At 30.8% G+C, this 25,742-nt stretch overlaps 1 protein-coding gene across 5 annotated transcripts in view; it reads right to left on the reverse strand.

Moving 5' to 3' along the window:
• Nucleotides 1–25,742, reverse strand: part of LOC117172348 (microtubule-associated protein futsch) — a 90,847-nt gene that overhangs the window by 8,185 nt on the left and 56,920 nt on the right. For 4 of the 5 annotated variants that reach the window (XM_033360166.1, XM_033360164.1, XM_033360169.1 and 1 more), the window contains 4 exons: nucleotides 24,744–25,205; nucleotides 11,598–11,976; nucleotides 6,638–7,139; nucleotides 3,124–4,177 (listed from right to left, as the gene is read on the reverse strand). In XM_033360166.1, coding sequence (XP_033216057.1) covers nucleotides 3,124–4,177; nucleotides 6,638–7,139; nucleotides 11,598–11,976; nucleotides 24,744–25,205 — 2,397 coding nt within the window. The remainder of the gene's footprint in view (nucleotides 1–3,123; nucleotides 4,178–6,637; nucleotides 7,140–11,597; nucleotides 11,977–24,743; nucleotides 25,206–25,742) is intronic. The other variant, XM_033360167.1, reaches the window with a different exon arrangement.

The raw sequence follows: 25,742 nt of genomic DNA on the forward strand, positions 1-25,742 counted from the left end.
TTTTCTGCATCCACTCACCCTTATTTCCTCCACCAAAGCCAAAAATACACCACTTGACAAAAAGAGTTCTTTCGCGATCGGTACCGGAAACGGAAGCCCTCATTTGGGCTTATGAAAATTCTAATAAAAGTATAGTTAATGAAAGAGAGTTGTTTGCGGGAAAAATTATTTTTTTGAATCAAACCTCAAAACTATTTCAAGACCAGAATGATTGATTCATTAATAAGACTTTAATTTTTAACGCTTCAAATTTTAATTCTACGATTTTTAATCTTTTAAATCAGAAAGCATTTATAATTATCACGTTTTTAGAATTATTATAAAACCTAAAGGTTCGACACAACATTATTTATCATGCTTTCAATTTTAATAGATTTTTCAAAATTTTACACCGTTTTCAAATATTAGTAATATTAACTAATTACATTATTTAAACTTTTATTGTTACGTAACCTTGACAATTTATTAATTAAGTATTTCCGAAAATAATAATCTGACTGATGTATAAATTGTAAAGAATTTCTTTTCGTTGGAAAAATCTGAAAACATCTTATCTGTCGGCAAATCAGAATAAAAGTTAAATAAATATTTATTTTGAGAAAATTACATAGAAACTTCATGATTACATGTTTCATATATTTTACAAAAATATTTTTGTCACCAACAAAAAATATTGCAATTTTTCCAACTTTTTTGTTACAACTTCAAGTTCTTGCAATTCAAAAAGAAAATTTGTACAATTCATACTGACAAGCTGCTGTGATTCTGTAAAAAAAAAGCTTTCAAATAAGTCCAAGAACATTGAAAAATGTTGACTATTTCGTAAGTTATTGAAAAATTAAGAAAATATTGAAATTTACACTATTTTTTCAATATCTATTTAAAAACTAGACAAATTGGCTTCACCATTGGCTTATTTTATACAGAATTTCAAAATCAATCAACCTTTTAAAGAGAAATTTTTTTTACTCAAATTAAGAGCATTTATTCAGTCATAAAAAAAGAGGTGACGTAAAGCTTTACATAAACTCGCTTAAAATTAAATCCTAAATTTTCAATATTTAAACTCAACTATTAAGTTTATACATTATACTAGATATATTTTGTTGAAGTTTTGTGGTAGAATATTAATTTTCTTGATAACAAATTTATCTTGTTTGTTAAAAATTCCTTTTTTTATGCAGAAAATTCATCATTTTAGTTGAAATTAATTTTTTTAGTGAAAAATACATGTTTTTGGTCGAAAATACATTTCTTTGATTCAAAACATAACTATCTGTTTAAACGTTCGTTTTTATAGTCAAAAACTTTTTTTTTTATGAAAAAAAAATTATTTGTATTTATTTTCGTTTTATTAGAAAATTGAACTATATTTGTTGAAAAATTCATTTTGTTGTTGGAGAATAATTATTTTAGTCAAAGATTTATTTCTTTGATTGAATTTCAACTATTTTGTTGAAAAATCGTTTTTTCCATCGTAAATTTATTTTCCTTAGTTGAAAATTTAATTATTTGGATGAAATTTGATGTATTTTATTGAAAATTCTTCTCTTTGGTAGAATATTAAGCTTCTTAGTAACAAATTTATCCTTTTGGTTGAAAATTAATTTTTTTGTTTCAAAATGTAACTATTCTTTAAAATTCTTTTTTTTTGTTAAGAATTTATCTTGTTTAGATGAATTTAAATGAAAATTCATCTCTTTGGCTGAAAATTCAACTATTTTAGGTAAAAATAATTCCTGTTTTTGGTTGAAAGTTATTTTGTTCAACGGAAAACGTAATTATTCCAATTGAATATTCTATCATTCTAATGAAAAATGCACCTATTTTACTTATCTTTAATTATTTTAACTGGAAATTGATCTAATTCAATTTTTGTTAACAAATTACCTTTTTGCAGTTAAAAATCCATGTATTCTGATAAAAGTTAATCTTTTTTGATAGATGTTAATCTTCTTAGTTGAAAATTAATTTTTTTTGGTAGAAAATTAAAGTATTACAGTTTAATTTTCACCACTTCAGTTAAAAATTCATCTTTTTGGTTAAAACTCTCTTTTAAAAACTCTTTTTGAATTATTTTTGTTTGTAGAAGATTCATAATTTTAATTGGAAATTGGGACAATAAGATATTTTGTTGAAAGTTCGTTTCGTTGTTGTCTGAAAATTTATTTTCTTTAATGAAAATTCTACTATTCCAGTTAAAACTTTAACTATTTTGTTAAAATTTTTGTTGTTAAAAATATTTTTTTAATGTTTGGTTTTAATTGATCTATTCCAGTTAAAGATCTTGGTTAACAATTGAACTATTTCAGGTAAAAATTAATCCTGTTTTTGGTTGAAAGTTATTTTTCAACGGAAAACGTAATTATTCCAACTGAACATTCTATCAGTTTAATAAAAAATACGTCTCTTTAATGTAACTTTAATTATTTCAAGTGGCAATTTACCTATTTAATTTTTGTAAATAAATCATCTCTTTGTAGTTAAAAATCCATATACTGTGATGGAAGATCATCTTTTTTGGCAAAAGTTAATCTCCTTAATTAATTTTTTTTTTTTGAAAATTCACCTGTTAAAGTTAAAGGTTAATAATTTTAGTTAAAAATTAATCAGTTTAGTTGAATATCAATTTTTGGTGGAAACTTGATCTTTTTTAGTTCAAAATTCAAACATTTGGTGGCACTTTTTTTCTTTTAGTTGAAGAGTCAACTATTTCATTGAAAATTCATATCTTTTATTGAAAAATCGGATTTTTCTTAGAAAATTAATCTTTTTGGTTGAAAATTTCCAGTTAAATATTCATAATTTCAGTTGAATATTCATCATTTTGGTTTAAAATAAAACAACTTGACTGAACTTTAAACTCTTTTATTAAAAGTTTATATCTTAATTTTTTTAAATCGAAAATTAACTTCATCTTTAGTTGAAGATTCATTGTATTGTTTTAAAATGTAAGTGTTCCAGTTAAATGTTCACCACTTCAGTTAAAAATTCATCTTTTTGGTTAAAACTCTTTTTAAAATTATTTTTTGTGTGAAAAATTCATAATCTCAATTGAAAATTGGGAAAATAAGATATTTTATTGAAAAAAAAAGAAGAAGAAAAAAAGGAAAAACAACTCACCCAATCCAACGAATGTGACAATCTTGTCATGATTGTAATTCTGTACATTAACATTGCCCTCCGGTGCGACATATCGCGCCGAAAAGTCCTCCTTCGGTGGATTAATATATTTCTCCATATTAGCAAGTGGCACAGCCGGCGGCGGGCGCATAAACATCGGTGGTGGATGATACCTGAAAACATGCGCGACATTTGGCGCAGTTTGCATCACGTGTGCAATTGGCATCCCTGGATGTACATTGTGCACCGGATTCATGTGAAAGTTCGGTGGGAATTTATCATAAATCTTCACATGATTTGGAAACGATGGCGGCGGCTGACTAAAGTTCGGCGGCGGTTTAGTAAATGGAGGAACTCCAGGCGAAAATACAGGACTAGGCGTTGGAGTAGTAGTTTCCTCCGATTCCTCGGACAGAAGAAGCTGTTCATTGATTTCAAAGCCAAAAGTGAGTTCACTTGAGTCCGAGTTTCTCGAATTGTCGGAACTCGTCTCGTCCAGGAGGATCACGGCAGGCCTCTGTTGATTTTTCTTCTGCTCGCTCGACTTCTGCTCCTTCTCAGACTTGGCGGCAAAAATATGCTCCTTTCCTCTCTTATTTTCAGAATCTTCTCTCATATTTCGAGACTGATGATTTGATTTTGGTTGAGTCTGATCTTTCAGATTCAGAGCTTTTGTGAGCTTCTCACTCCTTCCGAGAGGATTGGAAGAAGCATTTTGGATCCAAGGTTTTCCCCTCGGCTTGGCATCCGCTTCCTCGTTGTGGAGTTTTTCTTGATTTTGTGATATTTTTATTTCGTGGTTCTGTGATATTTTCATGTCGTCTTGGATGATTTGTTTCGAGAGTGGCTCCTCGTGCTGCGGAGTCGGAAGTATGGGATTCCTCCTTGTGCGGGGATTGGTGTTTTTCAATGAGTCTTTGTTCATCTCGATGGGATTGTTATTGTCGATTTCGATTGGATAGTTGATTACAGAATTGGGTAGTTTTGGCGGCGCCGGGTTCGTTGGCGTCGTCTCGTTGGAATTCGGACTAGAGTTGTTGCTTGTTTTGTTATCCTGCAAAACAAAAAATAAACTTTCGTTCATTATCCAAGTTTTCTATTTAGCTCAAAATTTACAAACGCAATAATAAAATCAATATTAGGGTGAAAAATGAAAAATCTATTTTACCGTAGACTTTTTTAAATAAAATAATTTGTTGAGTCCACTGAAGCAATATGAAAACTTAAATAATAATAATTGTTCAATAGTTGATATTTATGCATTAAAATTTTACAGTTTCAATTAAAAAAATTTTTTTTTTAATAGAACAATTAAAATGGTAACGATTAAAGTTTCAATTTAACTCCTTTAACTTAAACGATTCAAAGCTTTCTAATTTTGATTTAAAATTCCAGGTTATTTCCGCATATCTCAAGTTTTTTCAGGTATATCTTTTCGCCAATTTATCACAAATATTGTTTTTTTTTCTCTAGGAATTTAATTGATATTGCATATTCAGGTAAAAGAATGCCAGCACTATATTAAATTCAATTTAAACCGCTTCAAATTCATAACTTTTCAAGTAGAGTTTTGGATTTTTAAACAGATAGATGAATTCTTAACCGAAAAGTCGAATTTTCAACCGAAAAAATTAATTTTTTACAAAAAGAATATAAAAAAAAACATATTAATTCTCAACTAAATAGTTGAATCTTCAACAGAAAAAATCAATTTTCAAAAAAATAAAGAATTTTGAACTAAAAAATATCAGTTTTCAATCAAAAATAGAATAGTTGAATTTTCAGTTACAAAATTATTTTTTCCACAAAAAAAAAAAAAACAGATTTATTTTTAAAACACATTTAGTTTAACTTTTAAACGAGTAGTTTTATTTTCAAGCAAAAAAAAAGTTCAAACAAGACGATTGATTTTAAAACAGGAAGATTAATTTTCTACCAAGAAAGACAATTTTTACAAAAAAAATTGATGAATTATTAAAAAAACCAAAAGTTGAATTTTCAACTTAAAAATACCAATATTCTGCCAAAATAGTGATTTTCCAACTAAAGTTATAAATCTTCATCTGGAATAGATCGATTTTAAAACAAAAAGACGAATTTTCTACAACAAAGACGATTTTCCAACGAAATAAATGAATTTTTAACTAAATATATTTTGTTGAAAAAAAAATTCCCGCGTTTTTCCCGGTTCGAAAACATTTTTCACGGCCAATGAAATTAAAAAAATCAAACTATATTCTAAACATTTTCCATGGAAGGTACTAACACTTTTAAATTTAACAGTTTTAAATGAAATGCAAATAAACTGCAAAATTTTGAACTTTTATCCAGATTAAGTTCCAAAAAATATAAATCCACGTTAACATTTTCAATAGTCTAAATTAAAGAATCAAGCAATGAACTTTAAAAATTTTTTAAATTATATTATATTAATTCAAGCTATTTTAATCTAGACACATTAAAAATTGAAAAATAATTTTTTTTAACGTAACAGTCCTTAAATTAGAAGTTAAATTATTTTAATTTTAAATAGTCTACGCATCCTTGAAAAGCTTTAAAATTTTATTTCAAAATCTTTAAAAATCTAGAAGTGGTTTAAAATTTTTCCAAATTCAAAATAATTTAAAAATTTTTTGTCAGAACTTTTAGAAAATCCTGCAAATTGAAAAAATTAAATTTGAATTTATAAATAACAATATAACACTTATTATTTGTAAAAATATTAGAGTAATTTGAAGAGATATTTAGAGGTTTTAAAAAGATTCGAATTAAGTTTAAAACTTGAAATAATTTCAAATACTTACAGCCTAATTTTAAATAAAATTTAGATTTTTGCAGAATCAAACAAAAAATTTAGAATTTTTTTAAGAATTGTGAAAGATTACAAAAGAATAAAAATTTTCTTAAGATTCTTAGGAAAATTTAAAATAACTTTTCACTTTGAAAAATTATTGAAACAGAATTTTTAAAAACATAAACTTAAATGGGCTTATTTTGAAGCAAAAATAAACTCAAAGTAAATTTGTATTACTTTATACATGAAATATTTACCATTTAAAAATCTGATCTAAAAGTTAGATTAGAATTCATTTTTAATTGCAGTCGTCTATTATTCGTATTATTGGCATAATATGGATAAAATTTGTTGCTACATACATTAATATAAAGTTTATTTTTGAGCTTAAAATGAATTCATACTCACATGAAATAATTAAATGATTGTATTTTTTACACCTATTTCAGAAAAATATGTTTTTTCACTGCATAACAAGGACATTTTATCTAAAACTATTTATTTTTGATGAATATTTGTTTTTATTATTCAATCATAGCTTTATATTTCACAAAACAATCGTAAAAACAACTTTTATGCAAAAATTAAAATACATGTTTAAAATTGTACCTACTCTCTCTAGTTCCAGTTCTCAACACCAGGTGGCGAAATGGTGGACCACCATTCCCAATTGATAACAAAAAAATAATAAGATGAAATAAAATAAAACATGCACATTACCTGCGTCAAGCTTTGCTGCATCTTCTCGACGTCTTGCACGTACTTGAAGACTTGAATATTTTTATTGAAAGCCTCCTCGCGAGCTTCAGCTTTCTTGCTGTCCATCTTGGACTTCATCACAGGAGAGAGTGGCTTCTCGAAGCTCAGACTGAGGCCCTGCACATGATTGGCATGTGCAAAGTTGTGCTGTTTCGATCGCCTGTCCGAGTGCTGGAGCTCGTCGAGGCTCGGGTAGGAGTCATGAGGTAATTTATCGGGCTCCGAAATCGTCTTCGACGGGACGCTCGGCCAATTGGCGGTATTTAAAACACTCGGGACGATATTGGCGACGCCCAGAATTGAATTCGTCATGTTGATCGAAGCCATTCGAGCAATGTCCGCATAACTAGCTTGTGGCGTCCCTCCCGTAGAGTTTGCCGCCTTTGTTAGATTGTGCTTTTGTGTGTTTGATGTCACTGGAAGAGAATGCACCGAGTCCAGATCGCTACTGTCGGATTTGTCACTGAAAAACAATAAATAATGTCAAATCAAATTCAATAATCTAATCTTGATACTTCAATTGTCAAAACAAATTCCCTTTCTTCCTTATATCCTCACAGGAATGCTTTTTCTAAACAGAGAGGGGGGGGGGGGGTAATATTAATTAAAGAGTGTAGCTGCAAACTAGATTTACAAAAAAGATTTTGATTTTGATAAAATTTGGTAAAATTATAATGCTATAGGAAAGAAATTTTCGGTTCTAAGGATTTTTAATAATTTTCAAAATTGAGTAAGTTAAGCCATGGATATATAATTTTATCTCTAACGTGTTCAATTTAGATCAAAATCCAATTATCTTTTCCAGAAATATTGATAAGTCGAAAAAATGTGACCCGAAATTCAGCATGGCGTAACTATCCTTTGGGACTAAAATTTCTTCCATATAACATTACACTTTTAACAACTTTTATGAAAAATCGAACCACCAAGGACAGATCCTGATATTTCTGATGTATACTGATCCAGGTATAATTTTTTATATTACGAAGTCATTCAAACATTTTACATTTTTTTAAACTCGATTAAAAATTTTTTTAAATTGATTTTTATTAAATCGATTAATTAATAATTAAATAATAATTACGTATTTCTTCAATTTTCCCTAAAGTCCATGAATTTGAACAATAATTTAAACCAATTTTCATTTGAAAGTTGAAACTATTGTATTTCTAATGAAATAGATGAATTTTTAGCGAAATGGTTGAATTTTCAATTATAAAAATTAATTTTGCATCAAATAAAAAAAAATTAAGTGATGCCATTTTATCTATATCGGTAAATCTTCACCTAAAATACGGAATTTAAAAAGAAATTAGCAAAAGGGTTAAAATGTCAACCAAATAGTTTTATTTTTAACAAAAAAGAAAAAAAAATTTTAGATCAGAAGATCAATTTTCTACCAAAAAATACGATTTTTCAATAAATTTCATGAATTTCAAACGGAATAGTTAAATTTCAAGCCAAAAAGGATCATTTTTTAACTGGAATAGTTGAGTTTTCAACTAAAATGACAATTTTCAAAACAAACAAAATGAATTTTAGAGCAAGAAAATTAATTTCAATAAAAAAGGCATTTTCAACAAAATACATCAATTTTTAACTAAACAAAAAAAAATGTTAATTGTCGACCGAAAATTTTATAGTTAAATTTTCACTCAAAAAGAAAACATATTCAACGGGAAAAAACTAGTCCTTAAAAAAATAAGTTATATTTTTAAACAAAGTGATGCATTTTCATTAAAATTATTAATCTTCAACTGGAATAGTTGAATTTTTAACCAAAACGATGAATTTTCAACGAACAAGAAATTTCTACCAAATAAAGACGAACATTTGACTAAAAAAGAAGAATTTTCATCCGAAAATTGAATAGTTACATTTTCATTTAAAAATGAATATTTAATAAAACAAAAAATTTCCAACAAAATAGTTAACTGAAATTGTTAAATTTTCAGTAAAAAAAATTAAATTTCAGCCAAAAAAACGAATTTCCAACAAAATACCTAATTTTTTAACTAAAATCATGAGTTTTCAATTAAAATGACGAATCTTTATAAAATAAATTTTTACCAAAAGAGTTTAACTTTCAACCAAGTAAGTAAATTTTCATTTCCAAACAGATAAATTATGAAGGACAGATTGATATTTCAACAAAAACATATTTTAATTTTCAATACAAAAGATTTGCATAAATACAAAAAACATGAACTTTGTCTCAAGAATATTAATTTGCTATCAAAAAGAACGAATTTTCAACAAAAGGAATGAATTTTGAACCAGAAAATTCAATTTTCAACTGAAAACGATCAATTTGCAAAATAAAATAGAATAGTTCAATTTTGAGTTAAAAACCTTAATTTGGAACACACAAAAAAACACGAATTTTCAACAAAATAGTTAAATACCCTCATATAAAGCTACATTTGCAAATAAAGAATGACTGTTATTCAATTTTACATTGCAGTGAAAAAAATTAGGCACGCTTTGGAACAAATTCCCTGACTTTTAAAAAAATACCGGAAACACAATTATTACTTGAAAAAAGTGAAAACGTTACATAAAAGTGGCTATAATGTTCTTTAGAATTTAAAAGAATTCAATAAAATTCATAAAAATTCTAGAAAAATTTGAAAGAATTGAGGATAAATTCAAAAAATGAAACTAATGAATTATATAAAATTCGAGTGAACTTGGTGTGATTCAAAGGAGATTAGAACAACTTGATGAAAGAATTCAAATGAATTTTAAAAAATTCACTAATTTCAATTCAAATTTGAGTCAATTCACAAGAACTGGAGAGCATTCAACGGAATTTGATAAAAATGTCTAAAAATTCTAGGTAAATTTAAAAGATTTAATTTAAGGATAACAAAGGATTGATGAAAAAAAATTCACTTAATACAGTAGAATTGAGAATATTTAGCAGAATTCACGAAAATTAAAAAAAAAATCAAGAGGATTTCAGAACAGAATTCAGTGTGAAGTCAACAGAATTTATGTGAATTAAAAGAAAAACAACGAATTAAATAAAGTTCGAATGAATTCAAAGGAATTTGAGGGAAATGAAAAGAATTCCATGAAATTCATAAACATTCACGTGAATTGAAAACAATTTCAAAATATTTAAGGAAATGCCTAAAAAAAAACTACAATGAAATTCAATCAATTGAGTGAATTTAGAAGAATTCAGATGAATAGAAAAAAAATTCAGGGTGAATTCAAAGGAATTTAAAAAATTTCGACAAAATTCGTACAGAACCAAATTAATTCAAGTAAATAATTCCGCTGAATTCAGTAAGACTTCAGGACATTTTAAAAGAATTCAAATTAGTTCAAAGGAATTTAAAAAAATCAATGAAATTCAAAAATCCTTGGGTTCTCTGTTCTAATTTATTGAAAGAAGTAACTAAAAGTGAACTAGAAAGTCTTTTCTAAATTTGTTTATAGGCTAATTTTTTCTTTTTTTTCGCCAATTCCAATAGTTGCATATTCGAAAAATTTCAGTTTTATGTTCCACTGTTTAATTTAAACTTTGACACCTTTCAAAAGGTTCTTTTCTAGGACAATTTATTATTAACAATTAAAAATCTCACATTCACAGTCTTTTAGAGGGAGTACAAATATAATGAAAATAATTAAACTCAAATTTAAAATATTTTCGAAGGTAAAGATATAGTCTTTAAGTATCAAAGGCTTTTAAATTGTCGTTATTTCCAACTTTTAAAATGTATACTTCAAGTTTTACTTAATTTCGAACTTGAAATCCTCAATTTTTTAATATTTTAATACCCCTTGAATACCAGAAATAATCGAATTAGAAATTTTTGCTATTTTAAAAGATCACTTCCAATTGTTTAATTATAAGTTTCTCCAATCAAGACTTTCTTTTCGAAATTGTAAAATGTTCAATAATTTAAATTGGAAAACATTTTGTATGTTTCATTATATAATTACTCAATGTTGAAATTTTTAAATTTTAAATCCATTAAAAATGAAGTATTTTCATTATATATTGTATAAATATGCACGATTTAAATTTTGTATAAAATATATTTGAACGTTACACTTAAAAATCATTCAATTTTATAAATTTTAGATTAAAAATCATTTAAAGATTTTCAATTCGAAAATGTTTATAATTTGCTTTTTATAATTGTTGAATTATAAGTGCTTTAAATTTTAAACTGAACTACTTGAATTTTAAATTGGTCAATTTCTGATATTTAAAATTATTCAACTTTGAATCTCTTGAAAATAAAATCGCTCATCTGGAAAAATCATCAAATATGGACGATTTAAATCTTAAAACATATTTCAGTTTTACACTCTAAAAATGATTCAATTATAATTTTAAATCATGAACGCTCTCAAATTAGAGGGAATAATTTTCAAAATTTTTAATTTAAAAACTCACAACATAGAACATGCAATTTTGAAAGTTTCAATTAAAACTTGACGAATTGCGAATAAAATATTCTGAAGTTTTTCAATAAACTTACTCAATGATTAAACTATCAAATAAATACTTTTAGCGTTGTTTGAAATGGTTGAAAATTATTCAAGTTGTAAACGCTTCACTGTGAAATATTTCACAAAATTTCTCAATATTAAGGCATTTAAATTAAAACTATCGATTTTGGAACGCTTTATTTAAAATAATTATTTTATCATTATTTATGCAACAAAATGTGACAAAAGAAAAAAGTCAAAATTACTTTAATTTTTGCGGACATACTAATTCTTTATTAAATTTTGAATAAATTAATTTCATAACTAATGATTTCTACAACTTGCCAGACAAATTTCACACTAGAAAAAAAAATATATCAGATTTTGAACACTTTTTTAAAAACCACTCCTTTTATAAATTATTATAAATTTTAGATCGTAAACAATTAGGTCAATTCTTATAGAAAAATACCTAGGAGGCATGCTGCTCGCAGATTTCCTCCTCAGTTCCGGAGACAGTGGTGTTCTATAATCGTTAGAAAATCCCCTGGACCTCTGAAGATACGACCCGGAAGTGGATAAATTTTGTGCCCTGCTGCCACTCGAACTTCGCCTCTGTTTTTTGCTCTTCTTCTTTTTCGTCACAACGAGAAACTCCGGCTCAGCTTCCGACTCTGTTAAATTAATTTTTTTCGTGGAATTCCTACGAGTCGTGTACTCGTCTCCGGTGTCGTTACAATAAATAGACTGACCTTCTTCAGTTCCCCAAGATCTGCGATCGCCCCTAGAATCCACAGCTGAATCCCCGGTGCTCCTCTGTTTCGATCGACGAAGGGAAATGTTTATCGCACCTGCAAACAAAAAATCACAATTACGTGAATGATAAACTCTCCAAGACGTTATTACAGGTTGCCCCCGCAAACAAAACTTAATTTTCAAAATTCCCTTACAAAATTCCCCGACAAATTTTTCATTTTCCCCGATCAGGGTGGCCGTTTTAATCGACGAAATAAATTCCCGGTCATTTCCCAGTTCACAAACATTTTTCACGGTCAATGAAATTAAAAGAATGGAACACTAAAACTAAAAAATTGTCCACTTGAGGCAATAAAAACTCAGCTTTAAATGAAAGCACTCAAATTGGAACTGTTAAATTTTGAACTTTTAAAATTGAAATTTAAAAGTTTTAAATTAAAAAATGTATTCAAATGCTCAATAATTTACGCGTATAAAATTGAAGGTACTAAAAATGTTCAATATAAATAAATATAAATCCACGTTATCATTTTCAATATTCTAAATTAAAAAATCATTCGATGAATTTTAAAATGTTCAAAATTATATAATTTTAAGGAATTTTAAGCTAGAAGAAACATCAAATATTGAAAAATTGAAAAAAATTTTACTGACCACTTCTTTAATTAGAAACTCAATTATTTTCTTTTTAAATAGTTTAAACATCCTTGGGAAGCTTCAACATTTTATTTCAAACACTGTAAAAAAAGGTTTGTGTAAAATTACAAAGTTTTGGAAAATTACATATTGTATCATTATAAATATCACACACTTAACTGTGTGATTTTACAAAAGTTTGTGAAATTACATGCTCTAGCGATGTAAATAAAAGGACCCTCGAACAACAGTGTAATATTAAACACTCGATAAAAATAAAATTACACATTCCGTCGTACGAACTTTACATTCACGAGGGAAAATTCAGTCGCAGCGTGTAAAAATACCATGCGTCGGTAAAATCACTTTTCTGTGATTGAAAGTTACATCGAGATTTTTAATTTTATCAACAATTTTTTATTTTACCCTGGCGAAAACTGTAAGGTTTTTGATTTGTAATTAATTGAAAATTTAGAATAATTAATCAAATAATATGTGAATACGAAAGCGCCTCTCGTTTTCGTTGTTTATCGATGCCTTCATCCTCTAATTTTGGAGAAAGTGACAGCTATGTTTAACTTTTTTGACAGCTTTCACACAAAAATGGATAAAATTCGAGTTATTCCTATTTTTGCTTTTACATTTTCTGCTATTGGAACGGCAAAATGTGGTTATTCAAAACGTATATTTCATATTTTTGTTACGGAATATTTAAGCATAAAAAAATACCCATAGTATCTTATGTGTTTAAGGTAAGTGGTAACGTGTCCGGCTTGTGTTTCTTTAAATTGGTTTTAGGTTTAAAATTATTTTGGAAATTTTTTTAGAACTTCTAAATATCTGTCAAAATGAATTGAATTTTTTCTACAATTTTCAGAATATCCTGAAAATTTTAGAAAATTTCTTTACAATTTGGATGTATAAATAACAATTGAATATTTATTATTTGTAGGCGAAATTTGAATAATTTTAAGAGATATGTAGAAGTTTTGAAAAGATTCAAACTTAATGTAAAATTTAAAACAAAATGTAGATTTTCGCAGATTTTAAACAAAAAAATTAGATTATTTTCAAGAATATTTTAAGAGAATATTTAAAAAGTTTTTCAAAGATTTAAACAAAAATTTTGAAAAAAGATTCTAGAAGGTTTTAAGGAAACTTTCTAAAACTTGCATGATAATTTTTAATCTTTTTAAAACTCATAAATATCTTTTAAAATTACTCAAATTTTTTTTCTACAAATGTACATTTGTAAATTATACATCAAAACTGAAAAATTTCACTGACAAATTAAGCTTTTTTCAAATGCAACAATTACAATGGTAACGTTCAAAGATTAAAGGCTCTTCGAAATTTTAAAGATTCCAGGTTTTCTATGTCAAATAATTCTGTTTAAGATTCTTTACTTTTAAATATATGGTTTCAATTTACTTGCCTTAAATAAAAATTCAAATATTGCTAAATATTCAATAATTCATCTCTTTCTTAATTAAAAATTACAAATTGAATGGGTTAAAAATTTAATATTTTAGACTGAAACAATATTTTAAATTTAATAAAATCCTTTAATTAAAAATATATATTTATGAAGTTACTTTTAAGTTGAAAACAGTTTATAAACTTTTTATCGCACGTCCACATTTTTTTAATGACTAAGACTTTCAAATTGAAACGGGTTTAAAATCGTTTTTGTTCACGTTTTATTACTCAACGTATAGATAAATTGAAAAAATTGATTTATTTATTAAAAAAAATGTTTTTTATCAAAAATTTTCAACATTAAAGGCTTTTATTTTTTATTTGTTCAAGCCTTAAAGAACTCCGATCGGTGGGATCTAAACTAAGGAGCGGTCCTTCCAGGGGGTGCTGGCAAAACCCTCTGGAATATCGAGGGCGCGAGTTCTCATGCTCCCGAAACCAAGGTGTGATCGCCGTGTCGAAGGCTGCATGGCACCTGGGTCAACAAATCCTTGAACACACTGACAGGCGGAGGTTACAAAGGAGGTGCCTGAACGGGGACTTTGGGACACCAGGTCGAATCCCATAGTATTTAGACCTGCCCTCTGCATGCTGGGCTCTGCAGGGGGTATTTTCTATTTCCCTAGCTTTTCGTGGGACTTTCATGTCAAAAAGTCAGGAAAAACAATTAAAAAACAATGAGAGGCTCGTTCCGTGACCCTCTTTCAACCCACGACAGAAAGCGGAAGGCTTCGTAGGGGGCAATCCACTGGAAGCGGTGCGAAATAATGAGGCTGGCGACAATTCTGGAGCCACGATAGAAGAGCAGGTAATGGAGCTCTCCATGAGGAGGAAGAACCGTAGTGGTGCTCAGAAGAAGAGCACGCGCAATGCGCGTCTCTCAAGCAGCACCCACGACAACGAGGCTGCACCTGGAGCAACTCCTCAGGCTCATCTTATGGACAAGAGGAAAAAGTGCTTCAGAGATACTCCCCCCCCCCCCCCCCCCCCCCCCCCCAAATAGGAAACACAGGGCCTTATTTTCGCGCAGATGGTTAACAACGCCCTGATGAGAGTTGTCGTTGCATCGGGTTATCCTGAGACCTGTCTAGCTCTCAATGATCTGGACAGGCTGAGGGTGAAAATCTCTAAAGAGATTGACGCGTAACCCCGCGAGGGACGCACCCTCAGATTCAACGACACCTTTATCAGGTCGGGGGCCATCGTAGTCGAGGTCACGGATGTTTGGTCGAGAGACTGGTTGGCAGAGAGGACTCCTACGTTTAGGCTAAAAGAGGGACTAAGCCTGGAGATCAGGGGGGACGGAATGTCTGCAAATGTACCGCAGAACGACCGTTCTGATTCACGGAAAATCCGAGAAACCGACGACCGTTCTGGGGCGCCTGAGCTTCCAAACCCCGAATCTGAGGACGGATTCTTTGAAGGTATACTCCGACGGGTAGGGATCCAGGCAGAGGGGGAGTGGCTGGATCCTGGTAGTCGGACTTCCTGAATCTGCAATCAGAGCTCTTACGGCTCCGGACCACCGACCCTATTTGGGGACAGGTAGGTTTACCTTCAGGGTGACCCAACGGGCCTCCTCAGGGGGGCCAGAAGCGTCCGGAGATGCCCCGGCTTAGTCGTTTAATAACTGAGATGAGAATCTCCATGATGCAGATAAATTTGCACCACAGCAAAGGCGCCTCGGCGGTTCTAGCCAGACGCATGTCAGTTATGCAGACAGGGCTCCTAATCCAAGAACCCTGGTTATACAGGGGAAGGATTAGTGGCTTCTCAGGGTGTGGCACCATTTATAAGGTGCCGCTCGAAAAAGCGCCACCGGCATGCATAGCTGTCAAGGGTATGGATGCGAGTTTGGTGCCTAAGCTTTGCTCCAGGGATCTCACTTCTATTAAGGAGAGGCTCAGGGGTGGAAGCGGGGAAAGACTAGAGGTTGTAATTGCCTCGGATTATTTCCCTGGCAATGCGGATGGATCCCCGCCTCCGGAGAGGTGGAGATTCTAATTCAGCACTACCAGAGGTACAGAATTCCTCTGCTGTTGGGATGTGATGCAAACTCTCACCATACGGTGTGGGGGAGCACGAAGATCAATGATAGAGGAAGAGATTTGATAGAATACCTAGCGTGCACTGATATGGAGATTCTGAATCGAGGTTATACTTCCACATTCCAGATTAAAAACAGGAGTGAGGTTCTCGATCTGACTCTATGCTCGGAGCGGCTGAGGAGTACGGTAGTGGACTGGAGAGTTTCTGATGAGGAGTCTCTCTTGGATCACAAATATATCCTGTTTCAGCTATACCTAGGTAAACCGGTGGTTTCAAAAATCAGAAACCCTAGAAATACACTCTGGGACTCATATAGAGAGGAACTCAGAGGAAGGCTAGTGGAATTTCCCACAAACTACGGCAGTATTGATGAGTTAAAGCACGCCCCGGATTTTCTGCGAAGAGCTCTGACTACATCGTATGAGAACAATTGTCCCACAAGCACAGTTAAGTCTATGAAAGGAGCAGAATGGTGGAATACGCACCTGGAGAAATTCCGCAAAAAGGCAAGAGCGCTGTGCAATAGGGCAAATAGAACTAAGTTGCTTTCAGACTGGGACATCTATAAGACGGCTCAGCATGAATACAACTAAAATATAAGGAGGTATAAGCAGGAAGACTGGATGGTCTTCTGTGAGGAATCGAAAGATATTCCGGAAACAGCAAGGCTCCACAAAATCCTAGCGAAAAAACCCGAAAGCTCGCCTTGGGCTTATAAGGCTCGAAAATGGCGAGTTTGCCGAAGACGAAGAAGCAACGCTGAACCGACTGATGAAAGTTCACTTCCCGGGTTTCCAGCGAATTCAAACCGACTTAGAGGAGGAAGACTGGGGCCAAGCGTTGAGGAGGGCCGATTGGAGTTTCGCCTCAAAGGATGTAGACAGCAAAAAGGTGGAATGGGCCGTGGGGTCTTTCTGCTCCTTTAAATTACCAAGTGCGAATGGCATCTACCCAGTGCTTTTACAAAAATGCTTGGAATTTGTCATCTCTTCTCTGACTAGAGGTAGGTAGAGTGGCCTTTATTCCCAAACCCGGGAGGGAGGGCTACACTGCCACCAAAGATTTCAGAGCGATCAGCCTAACGTCTTTTATTTTAAAGAAGCTGGAGAGGCTGATTGAGAGATATTTCAGGGATGAGGTACTTTTGGCCTCGCCGCTGCACAGAGGGCAGCATGCTTTTCAGACAGGCTGCTTGGTAGAGACGGCACCTCTATGCTGTTGTGACAAAATTGGAGCAGCAGTTGGAACAAAAGGGGTATGCTGTGGGAAAGTTCTTGGGTATAGAGGTTGCCTTCAGTAATACCCCTCCAGAAGTCATTTGTCGAGAGATTTTGAGGTGTGGAGTACTAAACCAGCTGGTAAGCTGGATAGGAAGTATGTTACGCCGAGGAAGACTTGAAACCAGATGGGGTAAGGCCTAGTTAAAGGAGTAACGCCACGGGGGTGTCCACAGGGGGGTGTCCTGTCGCCCCTCCTGTGGTGCATAGTAGTGGAAACGTTGATGGGCCTTACAAGATCGGCGCTGTGCATCTTAGAGCTCTGGTGCGATAGCTCAGGGCCCTCGGTAAATCCGGAAGACCAGTATGGTCATTTTCACGAAGAATTACAAGATGCCGAAAGTTTAAGCTCCTGCTTTTTGAGGCGGGCGGCTGACGTTTTCAGACTCGATTAAATATCTGGGAGTAATCCTAGATAGGAAACTGAACTGGGCAAAGCACACGGAGACCCAATTCAAGAAATTCGTCATGCCTTTCTGGATGTGTAGGAGAGCTTTTCGGTTGATGTGGGGAATAAGGGCCTAAAATGCTTGCATGGCTCTACTGCGCAGTCCTCAAACCGAGGCTGGGTCCAGAACCGGTACTGGGACTAGCGTCTTGCTACATCGGTCTTACTATCAAAAGCTGGATCCGCACTAAGCTACGAGAATACTGGGAGCAGGTTCAGGGTTGCCGACAGGCGAAGTCCATTCTGGACTATAAGTGCAGAATGTATAGAGCCAGGGAAATCCTGATTTTGGCAAAGATAGACGTAAGGACAGTGGTTCAGATGCTCACTGGGTATAACCACTTGAAATACCATATGCACAAAATGGTGTATAACCTCTCTACAGAGTGCAGAAGATGTGGCAGGGATGATGAAACATTCTTGCATGTACTATGCCAGTGCCCGATGTTGGCTAGGCTCAGGCATCAAACCCTTGGGTCCTACTTCATGGAACCTGGGGAAGCTGCAAGGCTGTCGGTGATTGACTTACTGGGCTTCTTTAAGAGGTCTGGGGTCAACTATTGACAGCGATAATTAAGGGTGTGGCACAATACGCTTTATATCTTGAACACCAGGGGAGCTTCATAGGGGGCTCCCTGTCCGCGTTACAACTAACTAACTAACCAAGTCTTTAAGAAAGCACTTAAAAATTCTTTAAATTAAAAATGTAAGCTTAGAAATAAAAATTTTAAATGGAAAATTTTTAAAGTAAAAGATTTTGAATTGCGCATTATAAGCTAAATAATAGCATAATTGTAAAACATAAAAATTCCACTAATTATTTAAAAACTGTTAAAATCTCACGTGGACAGATTTTTCTTCTACAAACTTATCACATTCCCAGTCAAAAAAACAAAAATTTACTGTCATTTCCCGCTTTTTCCCGGCCTAAAAAATGATCGGTTTCCCGGTCCAGCGGCCACCCTGCTGATCATTCTTATTTATAGAGAAAAATTCTAATATTGTAACGTTTTTAATACAGAATCTTCTATACATGGAATAGAACAAACTCAGGGTGGCCGTTTTTTTTAAAGAAGAAAGTTCCGGGCCACTTTCCGGTTGGCAAACATTTTTCACGGTCAAAAAAATTAAATAATTAGAACTCTAAAGTATCAACCAACAATGGAATAGTTAAATTTTCAGTGAAAAAATTTAATTTTTTCCACAAAAAAAGATTAATTTTAAAAACAAATCTAGTTACACTTTAAATCAGGAAGTTTTATTTTCAACCAAAAAGAAGAATTTTTAAAATAATATGATGAATATTTAACTGGAATACTTAAACTTTCGCCGAAAAAGATTAATTTTCCAACAATAAGATTAATTTTCTATCAGGAAGACGATTTTTCAACAAAAGAAATGAATTTTCAACGAAATAGTTGAATTTCTAACTAAAAAAGATACATTTTTTCACCAAACATTAAATCGTTAAAGTTTCGAGTAAAAAATAATTTGATTAAAATTTAATATTATAAGTTAAAAATGCTGAATCTTCAACTGGTATAGTTTATTTTTCAACCCGAAAGATAAATTTTTAACCAAAAAGATTAATTTATACGTAATTTTTATGTAAATTTTCCGGTTAAAAACTCATTTTTAACAAAAACTCAAATAATTCTCAAACATATAGTTACATTTTCAAATAAAGTGTTGAACTTTCAACTAAAATGATTAGTCTTTAACTAGAATCATTAAATTTGCAACAAAAAGATTAATTTCTACTAAAAAAGTCGAATATTAAATTTAAAAATATTAGTTTTCAATCAAAAAATGAATAGTAACATTTTCAGTACAAAAAATTAATTTTCTTAAGAAAAAACAGAACAAAGTATCACCAAAATAGTTATAGTTTCAACTGGAATAGTTGAATTTTCAATAAAAAAATTAATTGTCAGCCAAAGAAAAAACGAATTTTCAACAAAATAGCTCATTTTCAAACAAGGAGATGAATTTTCAATTAAAATGATGAATATTCAACCAAACAATTAATTTTGAACAACAGCGTAACTTTCAACAAAGTCATTCAATTTTTAGTATGAAAAAAATGAACTATGAAGAAAAAATGTAGTATTTAATGTTTTAACTTAAAAATATTAAAATTTTTTTAATTAAAAACAATTATATTTAACAGCATTTCTGGGCTTTGTAAGTAAGTACAAATTTATACTATTTTTAGATTTATTTACCAAACAAAAATTAATTTTAAAATGTCACGAATCAAAATAAACAAACAAACACAATCTTTAACTTGGATCAATACAAATTTTGACAGCGAAATTTTTCGATTATCTACTGTTGGTTATGTACTGTTGGAAAATGTAATGTCAAAAAAAAGTTCTCAAATATTTATAAATAATAAAGAAAGAACACTTTGTATGAATAAATATTGTCCATTAAACTTCAAACTTTGATTCTAATGTATAAACATGCAACAGAAATGTTTCATTTAGGTAAAAACTACGAATAATCAAGAAGGAACCATTTGGTTTTCAACTTGAAAATTAATTTTTTGCCCTCACACATTAATTATTTGTGACATTTCAATGAATCTTAATCAGAAAGTATCGTATCCTTGCTGAAATTCTATACTCAACAAAAACAATGAATATACATTTTCCCAGGTATTTTTCTTTTACTGTGAAAAATAATTTTAACTGTGCATAAAAATCGTAGGTCTAGTGAAAATAAATGGCAAGTAATGGCAATTTATTTAATTCAATAATTTTCTGTTGTTGATATGATCAAAAACAGTTGAATTTTTAACCAAATTGTTGAATGTTCAACTTAAACAGATCAATTTTCTACGAACGATCGAACTTTAAACAAAATAATTAAACTTCAACCAATAACAGTTAAATTTTCAACGAATTGAATTTTTTCTACAATTTTCAGAAAATCCTGCAAATTTTAGAAAATTTCTTAACAATTTGGATCTGTAAATAACAATTGAACATTTATTATTTGTAGGCGAAATTTGAGTAATTTTAAGAGATATATAGAAGTTTTGAAAAGATTCAAACTCAAGTAAAACTTGAAATGATAGCCTGATATAAAACAAGATGTAGATTTTCGTAGATTTTAAACAAAAAAATTAGATTCTTTTCAAGAATTGTGAAAGGCTTCAAAAGAATAAAAACATTTTCTTAAGATTCCTATGAAGGGTATGGCAAAATTTCGCGCTTGTCCACGAGGTGGGCGGGGGGGGGGGGGGGGGGGGGGGGGGGGGGGGGGCTAGAATCCACTTCTACAAACATTTCCTTAAATCGGTGAAAAATATACTGAAATGAGACAAGGTATACTCTAGCTATACTCGAACTTTTATATTGTGCTGGCGCACAATATAATTTTAATTTTAATTATAATATTTTCACGACTTTTCCTTTTTGAAATGCAAATCATGTTTAAGCTCACGTTCCTAAGCTAATCCGCATTTTTGCAGCCAATTCATCGCTCTTTTTGGACTTCTTGTAGTTCGGGAGCTCGCGAAAATTCTATGAAAATCATTTTAGTACTCACTAAAATTTCAGATTTTTTCATTTTCAAAGTCAACAGTTCGAAATTCGTTGACTAACAGCTGTTGGTGCAGTTTGCAACAATTTATCGTTAAACTGGTCAAAAATTCGAGTGAAAATACGTCATTTTAGTACCCTTTAAACCCACGTGGAATGATTGTTTGAATGCTAAAAACTAACGAGAAGTTTGACTGGCAGCTCCTGAGTGGTGCCAAAGTTCACTGGCAGGCTGTCAAACATGTCAAAAATTCGAGTGAAAAAACGTCATTTTAATACTCTTGAAACCCATTGGGTATGATTGTTTGAATGCTAAGAACTAACAAAGAATTTGACTGGCAGCTCCTGAGTCGTGCCAATGTTGACTGACATTTTAATCAGCAACTGAATGAAAGTTTTGTCCTTTGTATTAACTAACATTTTCATCTACAGGATACTTCTCTAAAACTAATATGTATATAAAAAAAAGAAACTACGAAAATCCCACTTTTTACGTAAATTCATAATTCGTAACAATAAGTTTCAAGAGTGCTAAAATATCGTTTCTTCGCTTGAATTTTAGGCATGTCGGACAGCCTGCCAGTCAACTTTGGCACCACCGAGAAGCTGCCTGTCAAATTTTTTGTTAGTTATTAGCATCCAAACAATCATTCCCAATGGGTTTTAACAGTAGTAAAATGACGTTTCTTAACTCGAATTTTTGGCATGTTTGAGAGCCTGCCAGTTAGCTTTGACACCACTCAGTGAGTACTAAAATGACGTCCATGGAATTGTCGTGAGCTCCCGGACATTTTGAAGACTAATAATATCTATATTTTCATAAAATATGTCCACGTGGACAAAGCACAGGGAGGGGGGGGGGTCCAAATTCCACGGCTGTCCACGAGGAGGAGAGGGGGGGTCAAAGGTGGTGAAAAATTGTCCACGTCGTATATGGGTGGCCCATTACCCAAACTTTGTCTACAAATTTTCATTTGTAAGTTATACATCAAATTTAACAATTTAACTAACAAATTAAGCATTTTTCAAATGCAACAACTAAAATTTTAATGTTCAAAGGTTAAAGGCTCTTCGAAATTTTAACGATTCCAGGTTTTCTATGTCAAACAATTCAGTTAAAGATTCTTTACTTTTAAATATTTGGTTTCAATTTACTTGTCTTAAATAAAAATTTAATATTGCTAAATATTCAATAATTAATCTTTTTTTAAATTACAAATTTCAAATTGAATGGGTTAAAAATTGAATATTTTAAAGTGAAGCAATATTTTAAATTTAATAAAATCCTTTAATTAAGAATTTATTATTCTGAAGTTATTTTTAAGTTGAAAATAGTTTATAAACTTTCAGGTACACGCATTTAAAAAGTGTTTAAATTAAAAATGTAAGCTTAGAAACAAAAATTTGTAATGGAAAATTTTCAAAGTAAAAATTTTTTGAAATACTCATTGTAAGCTAAATAATACCATAATTGAAAAACATAGCAAATCAACTAATTATTTAATAACTGTTAAAATAGAACGTGGACAGATTTTTCTTCTACAAATTTGTAAAATTCCCAGTGAAAAAAAACTCACTGTCATTTCCCGGTTTTCCCGATCCAGCGGCCACCCTGTTCTAAGGGTTCATATTGGGCGTTTACATTTGTTTAACTACTAGAACTTTTCAATTAAAACAATTTAATCTTTAACGTTTAAATCTGAAAATTCTTAACTTTTAAATAGATTACGGATTGTACTGCAAAATCAATTATTATTCACTTGTTAACCTTAATGTACAGCTCAATTAAAAAAAGCATTATAATTTATATTCTCAGTTGATAAAATAAAAAGGTTTTCCTCAAAAACTGTAAATTTAACGCGCTTCTAATTTTTAATTTTTTAAGTTTTTATCAGCCGCATTTTAAAATTCTTTAAATGAAAAATGTACGCTTAAAAATTAAAATCTTAAAGGGACATTTTTTAAGTCAAAGAATTTCGAATTACGTATTGTTAACTTTAATTATTTCATACTTGAAAAAGATAAAAATTCTGACAATTATACAAAAAACGGTTGAAATCAAACTTGAAAGGATTTTTTTTCTGTAAAAATTTGTCAGATTTACGGTTAAAAGTTCGTATATTTGATCGAAAATTCGAATTTTCTGGGAGACTATTTAATCCTCTTGGCGATTAAATGATCTTTTTTGGTTGAAAATTTATATATTTCATTGAAACTGTATTTTTTTGGTAGAGAATTCATCTTTTTGGTTTAAAATTTAATTATTTTCTTGACAATTTTTTTTTTGTTTTTTGAAAATTTATTGTTTTATCTGAAAATTTAATTACTCTATTTTTTGAAAAAAAAAATATTTTTTTTTATGAACAAAAATTTCATTTTTTTTTTGAGTTGGTTGAGCATTTATTTTTATAATATTTTAAATATTCTAATTTTGGTTGAAAATTCATCTTTTTTATATGAAAATTAATGTACTTTGTTGAAAATGAGTCTTTTTTATAGAAAATTCATCTTTTGGGTTGAAAATTCCACTTTTTGGTCAAAAATTTATATTTTTGGTTGAAAATTCATCAACATGATGGAAAATTAATTTCTTGGGCTGAAAATTCGTTTCGTTTAAGTTGAAAATTAAGTCTCTTTAACCGAAGCTGTAACTATTCCATTTTTGCTCCAAAATTTATATTTTTAGTTGAAAATTAATTAATTTTGCTAAAAATTCGTTATTATGTCATTTAAAATTTACTTTTTTAACTACAAATTGAACTATTTCCTGATTTCTGTTTGCAAACGATCTTTTTTGGTGGATAATTCATCTTTTTGGTTTAAAATTGAATTATTTTATTCATGATTCATTTTTTTTATTTGATTATTTTATCTGAAAATTTAATTATTCAATTTTTTGATTAAAAATATTTTTTTTATGAAAAAAATTGTTTTGTTGAAAATTTGTTTTGTTTGCTTGCGCATTTACTTTTTAAATATTTTAAGTATTCTAATTTTGATTGAAAATTCATCTTTTTTAAATGAAAATTTATGTACTTTGTTGAAAATAAGTCTTTTTTTATAGGAAATTAATCTTCTGAGTTTAAAATTCAACTAACCATTTGATTAAAAATTCATGTTTTTAGTTGAAGATTCATTCCTTTTCACTCCTTTTACCATTTAAATAAAGCGCCCTTTTCAATTTGAAGCGATACATTTTCCTGTGATACTAAAGAAATGTAAATAATTATTAATAAAGACAGAAAATACAATTATTTAAATCAAAATTCAAAATTCTTATACACGCTCATCATTAAATTCTCAAAGCACATAAAGGTCGAGCGTATATTTGAGCAAACTCTCATGCTCGTGCGAATTTCGCCGAGCACTGAAACTCTTGAGAACACTAGAAGACACCCGGAAATTGCATTAAAAGATGAACTTACTGTGCTGACTGGAAACACTGCTGGCGCCACTGGAGCTCGTGCTTTTTTCAATTGTAAGATCCTCGAGTTTGGTTTTCGAAATCTCCTCGAGAGAGTTTGATTTGTGAAGTTTGGCAGGAATCTGTTCCCTTTTCGAGTCTTTCTCTCTGTTTCGCGGTTTCGCACCAGAATTGGCTTTCACTCTTACACTGTTACCAGTCTTGCCCTTTTTTCCCTTCGACTCCTTGTTCTCGATGAAGTTCAGGAGACTGTCGATGTCTTCGGTGTTGCGGTGGCCCTCGACTTCTCCGGCTTTGTAGACAATTACGTTTGGCTCCTGGGTGTGCTTTCGGCGAACCTTCTTTCGTTCTCCATTGTTATAACCCTGAACTGCATTTCCATTTTCATCGAGTGACTTTTTCTCCACGGATATGGACGAATCCTTGACTGTGATATGTTGAGCTGTGAATCTGGAAACTGTTTCTGCAAATATCAAATTTCCATTTTTATTTTCAATCCTAATTTCATCAAGGTGTCTAGCGACCTTGAAAACCTTTAAAACCTAGAATTCTCCTTGAATTTTTTTAAACCTCAAAACCTGGAAATCCCATTGAATTTTTCAAGAGAACCTTAAATTTGCTTTTTTTGCTTTTAAAACAGTTATTTTATTGAAATGCGAAGAGTAATTTCAATCTTTTAGTCTATTATGAAATAAACATCTAGTTTAGATTAAATCTTGCTACTAAACAGTTGTTTATTTATCGAGATATAATGTACTTTTTGTTCATTACAGAATAAATAAAGACATTTCAAGGCACTTTTTGTAGACTGTACCAATTGTTTTATAGAATGCAATTAATATACTTTGATATTGTGTGTAATTCTGTAAATTTCTAATTTCTCCTCCGCTAATATAATACATCGTTCAATAAGTCCCGAGACTAACCCAGAGATGGTGCTAGTAGTACCAAACTAGCCACGTTTTCCTAGAGTGCGAACCTTCACATGAAACGTGTAAAA

This window comes from Belonocnema kinseyi, chromosome 5, assembly GCF_010883055.1.
Source record: "Belonocnema kinseyi isolate 2016_QV_RU_SX_M_011 chromosome 5, B_treatae_v1, whole genome shotgun sequence".
In the NCBI taxonomy this organism is placed as follows: domain Eukaryota; kingdom Metazoa; phylum Arthropoda; class Insecta; order Hymenoptera; family Cynipidae; genus Belonocnema; species Belonocnema kinseyi.